The sequence below is a fragment of the Mixophyes fleayi genome, chromosome 3, assembly GCF_038048845.1.
Source record: "Mixophyes fleayi isolate aMixFle1 chromosome 3, aMixFle1.hap1, whole genome shotgun sequence".
NCBI classification, from domain to species: Eukaryota; Metazoa; Chordata; class Amphibia; order Anura; family Limnodynastidae; genus Mixophyes; species Mixophyes fleayi.
The window spans coordinates 155,660,069-155,671,750 of NC_134404.1; the positions used below are offsets into that span (position 1 = coordinate 155,660,069).

The following is an 11,682-nucleotide window of genomic DNA, read 5'->3' on the forward strand; positions in this document are numbered from 1 at the left end:
AGGTCATCTAGAGGGCGGTAGTCATATGACACGGCTCTCTCCTAGACTTCTGTCCGCCTGTTAGTCAACATAGGGTAGGGATCTTTCCCCTGAATGGAACGCACTCTCTTTATTTAGGAGCTGGGAAAACCAGGGAAATTCAGGGGGCCGATCTTCTTTCTGTACCTAGGGACAGCGGTATCTCATCACCATATGGGGTATTAGGCCCCATTATTTGGGATTCCCCTTTCACCTCTCTTTCTGAGCACCAGAATGTTTCCTCTGCTGGTGGCAGTGCTAGGGGCTCTAATGTTAGTCTGCTTTACCTCCCCTCCCAGTCCCCTCACCTACTGGTTGCCAGACCAAGCACTATGCACATCCCCCCATCTTTTTTCACGTCTGCTCGTGCGGCTGCGTGCACTCCCCCTCCACCTCCTGGCATTGGTTTCCCTGTCCCTTCGGATGCCACAATTCAACCGCAGGCCACAGCCTTGTCACCCACTCTTTTTCCCAGGCCCACAGCGGACATTAGGTCAGGCATTAATTTGGATCATGGATGGTAGTTTCTAGCTAGCTCTACCCAGCAGCGGCCTTTGGCTCCTGGGTTTCTTCCTCACATGTCCCTTGCGGGATTTATAACCTCCTCCTCTGCTGTTACATCTCATTCAGGTTGGCAGCTTGCAACTTGGGGCTTCTCGCACCTACCAATTAGGCACAAAACCGTCCCTGTTTCTTATTTTACATCCCCCCACCCATTGCCATTTTTCCATTTTTCCCATCCATATCCAGCAGTCCAGCAACTTCTCTCCCCGTTCAGTGGCCAGTCAGCTCGGTTCAACTAGGGAGTGGCGCTTTGGAGACCAGCAACTCTACAGCTAGTAGCAGACCCCCTCCCCCAGGTCTTTTGTCGCTTCTTCCGAGTCCAACAGTACCTGCGGCCTCTGCCCAGCCTCTGCCCGTGCCTCCTGCATTTCCTTTTGCTAATACCGATGTTAACCCCCTTTGTCTTCAGCAACTCAGGTTCCCATGGCTGTCCCAGGAGTTCCAGCGCCACAGGAGGAGGGGAATCTCCAACAAAGGGTGTATCCACATACAGAATCTGGCAGGTCATCAGCAGCAGTACCAGAGGCAATGGCAATCATCCATCCTACTTCGGGTGTTTCTGGTGAGCCTTGTGATGTTCTTGATTCTCTCACACACACACACATAGTCCTCCCATCTCCGCCACCAGTGATGTCTCCTCCTCCTCTTCTGACCAAGGCCCCTGTAAGCTTTTCAAGATTTTAAACACACACTTTAGTAGTAAGAAAACACTCAATTCTCAGCGCCCTGCCGTATCCAATATAGCATCTTCAGAGGGTCCTATGGTTCACTGTGAGAATACAGCCCTCTTATATGGTATCAGAAATAGTATAAGAGACAGGATTAATAAGGGTTTATTCGTAGACATGTTCAAACTTACGGGGTCAGCTAAGAAGGACTTAGATTCAGCGTGGGCAAAGGGTGGCATCAGGAAAGAAGCTTATAAAAACTTTCCCAATTGGATTGCGGGGTACTGCGTCTTTTTCGGCTTGTTATCTGGAGACTAGGCCAGAATCCAATATAGATGTATAGATGTATGGAAATACTTACAGCTCATAAATGAGATGAGATGTACATATGTGACCGGCCAGGGACCTGGCATCAGTATGATGAGGAATTTAGGGAGAAGGTTAGCGGTCGCATTAACATGCCCCTGGGTTTTAAAGACGTAGAGATTTGAATGAAGCTTAATCAGGCAAGCCTCTATTTAGTTCAAGGGGGAAACATTTCTGTCACGGTAGACTGGAATACTAGACCCCTGGCCTGACAATACTAACACTCACCGGATGCGCAGTGTCTAACGCGGCGGCTGGTCTTCACCAAGAACCCCTGCAAGGTGGTATGGACTTCACGGTGGCCGCTACGCAGGTTGCGGCCCTCTGGGAGTTGTGCGAGGCCCACGGAGTTCAGTGAATTGGAGATCTGCGGAATGCAGGAATTACCGCTGAGATAGCGGAGGACAGCGTGGAGCTGTGTTGGTCTGCCGATTGCAGGAGGACAGCATGGAGCTGTGACAGTCTGCGGATTGCAGGAGAACAGCGTGGAGCTGTGAAGGTCTGCTGATTGCAGGAGGACCCGTCGTATGACAGTACCCCCCCCCCCCCGTTTAAGAGTGGACACCGGACACTTAGAGCCTGGTTTACTGGGGAACTTGGAATTGGATCTCTTCAGAACAACCGGAGCGTTGATGTCGGCCGCGCAGATCCAGTAGCGTTCTTCGGGTCCAAACCCTCTCCAATGGACCAGATACCAAATGCCACCTTTGGAAATTTTGGAGTCCAGAATGTGAGTTATCTCGAAGTCCTCATCCTGTTGGAGTTGGATAGTTGAAGACGTAGAAGAGGGACCAGAGAAGCAGTTGATAATAAGAGGTTTCAACAGAGAGGCATAAAAGGAGTTGGAGATACGAAAGGTTCTTGGGTAACTGTAATTTAAAGCAGACTGGATTTAGGATTGCAGGATCTTATAAGGACCTATAAAGCGGGGTGCGAATTTCATGCAAGGAATCTTGAGGCGAATATTATTCTTAGAAAGCCAGACTCGATCCCCCACCTTAAAAGCGGGAACGACCCGCCTCCTCTTGTCAGCAAAAAACTTGTTCCTGGACGATGTTCTCCTGAGGGAGGACCGAACTTGAGTCCAGATGGAAGAGAATTTTTGATGTACAGAATCCATAGCGGGAACTTGGGTGGGGGGGAGGGATTAGATTGAGGGTGATAGGAGGATGACAGGCATAAGCGGATACCCAGAACTTTACATAGGGGCTACCAGAACTTGGAGACGAACTGTACTCCTCTATCTGACATGATCTCAGAAGGACATCCATGAAGTCGAAAAATCTCCTTAATAAAATGGTTAGCTAGAACAGGAGAGAAAAACAAACTCACCAGAAGAACGAAATGAGCCATCTTGGAAAACCTATCTACGATGACCCAGATGGTGTTAAACTTCTTGCTGGGAGGGAGGTCCATAATAAAGTCCATGCTAATGTGGGACCAAGGTCGAGAAGGAATAGGCAGTGGCTGGAGGGACCCGCCAGAGCCTGATGGGAGGGCTTGGATTGGGCGCATGTACTGCAGGCAGCCACAAAGTCTTTTACATCATTTCGAATGGTGGGCCACCAGTAGCTTCTGTAGATGATCTCAAGGGTTTTTCGTGCTTCAACATGTCCAGAGAAACAAGAAGCGTGGTGCCAGGAAAGGATCCTCTTTCAGAGAGAGGGGGCAACAAAGGTCTTACTCACAGGTGGAGTACAGGGGGTAGAGGCAAATAACTGCACACATTTAGGGTCTAGAAGAGGGCGTTTCACTGGCCCTTCCGAGTCTGAGGTGGGAATGAAGGCCCGAGATAAGGCGTCAGCTTTTCTGTTCTTAGCGGCAGGTTTAAAGGTGATAAGGAGCTCGAAGCGGGAGAAGAACAGTGACCAACGGGCCTGCCGTGAGTTCATACACTGAGCAGAATGCAGATACGATGAGTTTTTGTGGTCGAAAAGATAGTAAATGGATACAGGGCTCCCTCCAGAAGGTATCGCCATTCCTCCAAAGCCACCTTTATGGCCAATAGCTCTTTATCTCCGATGATATAATTCCTCTCAGCCGGCAGGAGACTCCTAGAATAGAATGCACAGGGATGGAGTTTGCTTTCTACGAATTTCTGGGACAAGATGGTCCCTATACCGATGTTGGAAGCATCGACCTCGAGGAAAAAAGGACGAGAAGTGTCGTGTTGCTGGAGCACAGGAGCAGAGGAGAAAGCGTCCTTTAGAAATTGGAATGCCGTAAGGCTTTGGAGGCCAAAATTTGGTATTGACCCCCTTGCTGGTGAGAGCATTTATGGGTGCTACAATGGTGGAGAAGCCTTGAATGAGGCGCTGATAGTAATTGTCAAAGCCCAAAAAGCGCTGGATAGCTTAAAGGCTTGTGGGAAGTGGCCATTGTAAAACAGCTCGCATTTTCTCAGGGTCCATCTCGAGACTGGATCCAGACACCAGGTAACCCAAGAAGGGAATTTGTAGGAGTTCAAAGGAGCATTTCTCCAATTTAAAGAATAGTTGATTTCGTCTGAGTCCGAGAAGTACTTCGGCCACATGCCTGCCGTTGGGAGAGGAGATCTTGGGAAAATATCAAAATGTCATCCAGATAGACGAACACACATTCATAGAGGAGATCCCGGAAGATTTAATTCACAAAACTCTGGAAGACGCCTGAGGCGTTACACAATCCAAATGGCATGACGAGATATTCATAGTGACCGTCCCGGGTGTTAAACGCCATCTTCCATTCATCTCCAGCTTTGATCCTAATGAGATTGTAAGCACTGCGGAGGTCTAACGTGGTAAAAATCTGGGTGCCCCTGATGCAATCAAAGAGTTCCTTAATAAGAGGTATAGGGTAACGTTTTTTAACAGTAATGACGTTGAGGCCTCGATAGTCGATACAGGGTCGTCAGGTACCGTCTTTCTTCTTGACGAAGAAGAACCCTGCTCCTGCCGGAGAGGTGGAGGGCCTGATGAATCCACAGTGGAGGTTCTTTTTGATGTAGTCTGACATGGCCTGGGTCTCAAGCAGAGAAAGTGGGTATACCCGACTCTTGGTTGGAACTTTACCAGGTTGTAGATCCACTGGACAATCCCAAGGTCGATGAGGAGGAAGGTGTTCAGAGCGAACCTTATCAAATATATCAGCATAAGGAGCATACTGAGCAGGAAGACCGTGTGGAAGGGAGGTGACCACTTTAACAGGGAGAATACGAGGAAGACACCTCTGACGGCATGCGGAATACCAGGTGAGAACTTAAGGCGAGCACCAATCTATTTGCGGGGAATGAAGTTGGAGCCAAGGTAGGCCCAGGATGAACGGACTGGTAGCAACAGGTAGGACCAAGAAGGAGATTTGTTCCAGATGTAGGGTTCCTACTTGAAGGCTGAGCAGAGGAGTGCATTCAGTAATAGTACCCTTAGGTATTCGTGAACCATCGATGGCCATAACGACAATGGCCCTCTCCAGAATGCCAGCAGCTCCGGAATCCACCAATGCACTAGTAGTGAATGAACCCCCAGGAGCAAGGATGGACACGGGAAAGGAGCAGGTTTTATAGCCACAACAGGAGAGGATTCAGAGGACCCTAGCCTGACCTCCCCAGAGCAGGCTAGTGCTCTGCGTTTCCCGGCCTCTTGGGGCAAGAATTCAGCAGATGGCCCGGTTCAGCACAGTAGATACATAGCTTATTCTTCAGCCTGCCCTCTCGTTCTTTCGGAGTTAGGCGAGAACGTCTCAATTCCATGGGCTCCGCGGGAGATAGAGGGCATTGGAATAGAGGTGCCAGGCTGGTGGAGGGGCGGAAGGAAGATTCCTTCTCTGAAGACCTCTCCCGGAACCTCATATAGACCCGGTTGCAAAGCGAAATTAGTGCGTCCAAGGTGGAAGGCAGCTCTTATGAAGCCAGAACGTCTTTGACTCTGTTGGAAAGGCCTTGCCAGAAGGTAGCCACCAGGGCATCATTATTCCACTGAAGTTCTGAGGAAAAAGTACGGAACTGGATTACATACTGTGCTACCGAATGAGTCCCCCTGACGGAGCCGGAGGATGCTGGAAGCTGCTGAGGAGACCCGACCGGGTTCCTTGAATATTTTTCAGGAAAGTCGCAATGAAGGCGGCACTATGACTTAGGAGTGGGTCGTCTCTCTCCCACAGAAAAGAGGCCAAGCCAGAGCTTGTCTGGAGAGTAGGGATATAATATAGGACATCTTGGAACGATGAGTAGGAACATTTTGGGGTTGAAGCTCAAAATGAATGGAACATTGATTGAGAAAGCCCCGACAGGATTTCGGATCTCCTTCAAATTTGGTGGGGGAAGGCAAATGAAGGGTAGATGGAACAGATGCAGAAAGATGCTCAGTGGGTTGAGCAGCAACAGGGGAATCAACAATGGCAGGAGGAGCAGCGATTTGCAGAGAATCCACACGGATGACCAAGGCTTGGAAGCACTGTAATAATTGTCGTTGGATTGCATCCTGTTGTTCTACTCAAGAGACTAGGGGCTAGATTTACTATCAGGCATGATGCATGGCGGCTTCAAGCTGCCATGCATCGCGGCGGTTTTCCGGCGGGTTTGCATTGCAAACAGCCGGATTTACTAATGGGCGCATATCAGCTTCAATTTGAAGCCGCCGGCGATGTCACGGCGGGATGTAATGCTCAAAGCCGCTTTGAATAGAACATGGCGCTTTTGCTTTAAATGACGGCGCTTTTGTGTAAAGGCGGTTTTTTTGAAAATTACACCTGCCTCCTGGCCTGTTAGTCTGGCCATTTTTAACCTCAGGAGATTTGACATCACAAGCCTTATATAAACCACTGGCCTGACACTTTTTTCTCTGATAGGGTTTAGAGGAGTTTTGTGAGAGGAGTTTGGAGGATAGTGGTTTGCTGAGAGTTGGTGAGAGTTGGAGTTTGGTGGATTGGTGGAGCGATATCTGTTTGAAGTGTGAGTAGTCCTGTGGTTTTTTCCTGTTTTGTACATTTATTTTCTCATTTATTTTCTGTCTTGTATTTTTTGTATTTGACTTGTCCTTTGTCTGTGTTACTTGTGTGTGACTGTGTGGAGAGTGTGTCTGTAGGTAGTGTAGTTTGTTCTTTGTGTTTGTAAGTCCTTCAGTGTTTTGTGTTTTTCTGTCTTCTGGGTAAAAATGTCCAGAGATAGGAGGGGAGAACAGGCTGAGGAGAGGGAGATGGAGCTTGAGGGGTCAGAGGAGGGAGAGGGAGAGGTTGAGGAGACAGGACAGGGCAGGAAGACCAAGACAGGGAGGAATGTGCGCTTCTCACATGATGAGAATTGTGTGTTGGTGCACAACATCATTCCCTGCTACGAGGTCATCCTAGGGAACCTGGCAGCCCGGACTCCTCTAAGGCGGCGTCACCAACTGTGGGGGAGAGTCTGTGATGCCGTGAACGCGGTGGGCCCACTGAAGCGGACAGTGGCACACTGCCGCAAGCGCTTCTCTGATATTAAGAGGAGGCTTAAAGAGAAGATGGCCCAGGAAAGGAGGTCGACAAGGCGCACGGGTGGTGGCCCCCCACTTCGTATGGAGTACACCACGTACGAGGAGGAGCTGCGCCAGATAATGCCGGCTGAAATTGTAGAGGGCATAAATGTCCAGGACACCGACTCGCCCTCTTTTGGCCAAGTAGTTGGTGAGTTATTTGGTTTTTTTACCCTAACAGTATTTTAACTGCTTTTCTCTTTTTAAAACTGCTTTTCTCTTTTTAAAACTGCTTTTCTCTTTTTAAAACTGCTTTTCTCTTTTTAAAACTACTTTTCTCTTTGCAAATGTTTTTTCTTATTTTTTTTTTTTTTTTGATTTTCAAAGTGTATTTTTGCCTCTAATAGTTTGTAAAGGTTTTTTTTCCTCATAGAAAAAAAAATACAAAAATTGCAAACACATTTGTGCAATAAACAGTATATTTGGAAATTGTTTTTTTCTGGAAATACATTGTATGCTTTTTCTAATACATCAAGAATCGCCAGGACCGCAGTTCAGTCCCAGTGCCAGACCTACACCTCCACCTTCAGCGAGAGATTCGGGCACAGACGAGCAAGCAGGTGCGTGATTTCTGTTTAGGAGAGAAATAATGGAGTTACTTGATTTTCTGTGCAAATGTTGCTGTCAATGTTGTTTTTTTTTTTCTTTTTATTGTTTGCAATGAGAAGTTAGGGCTACATTTTACTAAACTGATATGTTGCCTATAGAAACCCATCAGAATATACCTTTACTTTATTTATTGCATTCAACAAAATGACAGCTAAAATCTGATTGGTTGCTATAGGCAACATCTCCACTTTTGATAGCATGCAGTTTAGTCAAAATAACCCAGCATGTACTACACAGTCCAAATGATAATGGGTATTAAAAGGATAATAAGTGCATCCGTAAGCAGGTAGCATAGGACTAGAAATCAGGAATGCAAACATTGTGAAAGAATCTGTAGTTGCTAAAGATTATTCTTTCCTATCCAGTGTTCAGAATGCAATATACAAACATATTATATACTATATACTTACCATCATTTTTCATACACAGGGCCCTCTTCATACCAGCCACCTCAGGCGGAGTCCCTGGAAATGTCCCCTGAGCCAGAGGATCTAACAACCATCACCCTGGTAACAGTGGATGCCCCTGTGTCTGGCCTCCAGGAAGTTTCACCTGGCCCTGCTGAACCATCACACCACCAACCTGCACCTGCACCTATGGACCCAGCCAGAGAAATGGCGCTGTCTATTGGCGCATTCCAGCAGCAACAGACATTATTCATGGACAGGCAAACTCGCCACATGTCCCAAATTGCGGCCCAGTTGAGGCGGATACACCGCTCCAATAGTCAACTCCCTGCTGGAATCAACCGTCTGGCAACAGCTTTAGAACAGACCAATGTGCAGCTGGCCCAAATGACTGGGGCTGTGGAGGCCTTACATTCCACAGTACGTGAGGGAAATGCCAATGTGACCCGGCTGGCAGGGCAACTACATTCAGAAATTGTAGCCCGTTTACCGGCACCTATGTCTTCAGCCACCACCAGTACCGCTAGTACGCCTAGCACATCTGTATAGAGTACTCCTCCAAGGAGAGGTGCTCGCACCAGGGGTGGGCGAGGGAGGGGAAAGAGTGGCACCAAGCATTGTGATATGCCTGCAAAAAGACGTCGCTAGTGCAATAATTATTATTGCTTCATGTTTTCACAAGTTTGCGTAAGCATTATACATTATTATTTATTGTGTTCTGCAATAAATGCAGTTAAATTTCTATGGTGTCAGTGTTTCTTTTCTGCTAATTAAACAAGAGTATACTGATGTTTTAAAAACTATGCACTAATTTCACTTAAACATTGACCTCTGACTGTCACAATCCAGGGATGTTCATATTTACCACATGAGGAGTACACACTATCCTGTTTTTAAAGGTTCCAATTTACAAAACATTTAAAATAAAATATAAAAATTGCACTCACATAAAACACATTTTTGAGCAAAAAATGTTTTTCATACTATGTACTTACACGTAAAGTAGTTTGCAATTAGACGGTCTCTAATCTCCCTTCCGCCCTCTGTGCTCTGCACTTCACCAGATGTGACACGGACCCCTTCTTCTTCACTGTCTACTGCAATAATCGGTGGGGTAAGTTGATGTATTGCTAGATTATGTATCAAACAGCCAGCCAGGATAATATCAGACCCCCTTTCAGGTGCATACATAGCCACCCAACCAGATTATTCTAGTAACCTGAACCTAGTTTACCAAAGTACAAAGGTACGCTATAACACCCCTCTACTAAATCAGTAAATAAATTGCATGGTGGGAAGACACAAGAGAAAAAGAAACCAAAACAACACTGCAATTACAAGACACTGGCCTTTTAACATATACAATCCCAAAGGAAAAAAACTTTGAACATGAAATGGCCCTTTTCCTTCTGTTCTGATTGCCCAAATATCTGAAACAGCACACTGTTTGAACAATCTCGCCGCTCACAAGCAGCGCTTTCATTTTGGTCTATTGAATGGCGGTTTTCCGGCGGCTTTATAAACCCCCTAATAGTAAATCCGGCTGTTTGTATGTTGAACATTGTTGAAACCGTCATGGCGCTTTATACAGAGGCGGGTTTGGAAACATCATTTCTGGCCGTTTGGACGGCGAATTTAGCCTTAGTAAATCCGGCGATGGCTAAACCGCCGCCAAACCCGCCGAAAGTCGGCGGGTTTACAAACACGCCTGTTAGTAAATCTAGCCCTAGGTGTTGGAGTAGGTCTTTTTGCTGAAGGTTCTTACTGTCAGGGTAGACTGGAATACTAGACCCCTGGCCTGCCAATACGAACACTCACTGGAGGCACGGAGTCTCTTGCGGCGGCTCGTCTTCACCAAGAACCCCCGCAAAGTGGTATGGACTTTCCTGCGGCCGCGACGCAGGTCGCGGCGTGAGGCCCATGGAGTTCAGCGAATTGGAGATCTGCGGACTGCAGGAATTACCGCTGGGATAGCGGAGGACAGCGTGGAGCTGTGATGGTCTGCGGATTGCAGGAGGACAGCGTGGAGCAGTGACAGCCTACTGATTGCAGGAGGACAGCATGGAGCTGTGACGGTCTGGGGATTGCAGGAGGACAGCGTGGAGTTGTGACGGTCTGCGGATTGCAGGAGGACAGCGTGGAGCAGTGACGGCCTACGGATTGCAGGAGGACAGCGTGGAGCTGTGACGGTCTGCGGATTGCAGGAGGACAGCGTGGAGCTGTGACGGTCTGCGGATTGCAGGAAGACAGCGTAGAGCTGTGACGGTCTGCGGATTGCAGGAGAACAGCCTGGAGCTGTGACGGGCTGTGGATTGCAGGAGAACAGTGTGGAGCTGTGACGGTCTGCGGATTGCAGGAGGACAGCGTGGAGCTGTGATGGTCTGCGGATTGCAGGAGAACAACGTGGAGTTGTGACGGTCTGCCGATTGCAGAAGAACAGCGTGGAACTGTGCCGGGCTGTGGATTGCAGGAGGACAGCGTGGAGCTGAGACAGTCTGCGGATTGCAGGAATTACCACTGGAAAAAGGAGGACAGCGTAGAAAAAAGGAGACGTCCACTAGTAAATTTCACAAAGTGAACCTAAGAACAGGCTCAGAGAGGAGGAGGAGGCTGCTTTAAATAGTGGAGGGAACTTCATCATCCAATAGGAAGTTAGAGAAGTCTTTATAAAGAAATTGGGTCACCCGTATCCAAGATGGCGGCCATCAGCGGGGAACGGGGCCAGCAGGCAGGTAAGTGAGCCGGGTCTCAGTCTAGAGATACCGAGGACCCGGCGTATGACAATTTCAAGGTTTCAGCAACCGGGGAGACATGGTGCGCCCCATTTCTCTAAGAACAGATGCTTTGCCTTTAAAAACTTGTCCTGTGGGCAGGGAGATTCCTGTAGATAGCGACATACATGCTCCAATTGCAGCAGACCTCACCCAGCCAAAGAGTGTCTGAGGTGTGCGCCCAGCCTCAGCAGGGGTGTTAGGAACTCCCAAGCCAGTACAATGAAACTCGGGGTCTACTCTGAAGGCCCGGTGTTCGCTGGAGCCCCTAGTGGTGGAGAAAGACTTGGCCGCGGGCCGACAGAGGGTCGAGTAACGTATACTGACTTAAGGAGAACCCAGGAGTGGAGTGATTGGTGGATAGTAGCGGGCAGGAAAACCAAGGTCAGAGGTCACAAGCACAGGTTCGAAATCCAGGGACAAGCGAAAGGTCAGGAGCACTAGCGGAGGAGCAGAATCCGATTTTCAGGCAAATGGTCAGGGTCAGAAGCGTAGGTTCAGTGGTCCAGAAACAAGCAAAGGTCATACACGGGAAGTCAATCAAAGGTAATAATCACCAAGCAGAGAGAGAACAAGCAGGCAGCAGAACTGAGGACAGGATGCTATAACCGGCAGCTGTTACATAAATCGGTGTCTTCCCATGGGATGCACTTTATCGTGAGCATTGTTTGAGTCCTTCAGCACCTTTCTACACTGGGCTATTCAAGCGGGGACAGGTCACTACAGGATAACTCACTATCTCGATCATTTTTTGTTTGTGGGTCTGTCCAATTCTAATACATGCGCAGATACATTG

The 11,682-nt window shown here is 48.2% G+C and overlaps 1 protein-coding gene across 1 annotated transcript; it reads left to right on the forward strand.

The window, feature by feature from the left end:
• The first annotated feature begins 6,912 nt into the window (after positions 1 to 6,912).
• LOC142143195 (uncharacterized) lies at positions 6,913 to 8,664 on the forward strand. The gene is made up of 3 exons (XM_075200905.1): positions 6,913 to 7,250; positions 7,576 to 7,659; positions 8,138 to 8,664. The coding sequence occupies exons 1-3, from the start codon at positions 7,088 to 7,090 to the stop codon at positions 8,662 to 8,664; spliced, it is 774 nt and encodes a 257-aa protein (XP_075057006.1). The 5' UTR covers positions 6,913 to 7,087.
• Positions 8,665 to 11,682: the final 3,018 nt, after the last annotated feature.

Coding starts and splice junctions, on each gene's coding strand:
- LOC142143195 (XM_075200905.1), top strand. CDS start 7,088: ATGGCCCAGGAAAGGAGGTCGACAAGGCGCACGGGTGGTGGCCCCCCA. Junction 7,251..7,575: donor CTCTTTTGGCCAAGTAGTTG/GTGAGTTATTTG, acceptor TAATACATCAAG/AATCGCCAGGACCGCAGTTC. Junction 7,660..8,137: donor GGGCACAGACGAGCAAGCAG/GTGCGTGATTTC, acceptor TTTCATACACAG/GGCCCTCTTCATACCAGCCA.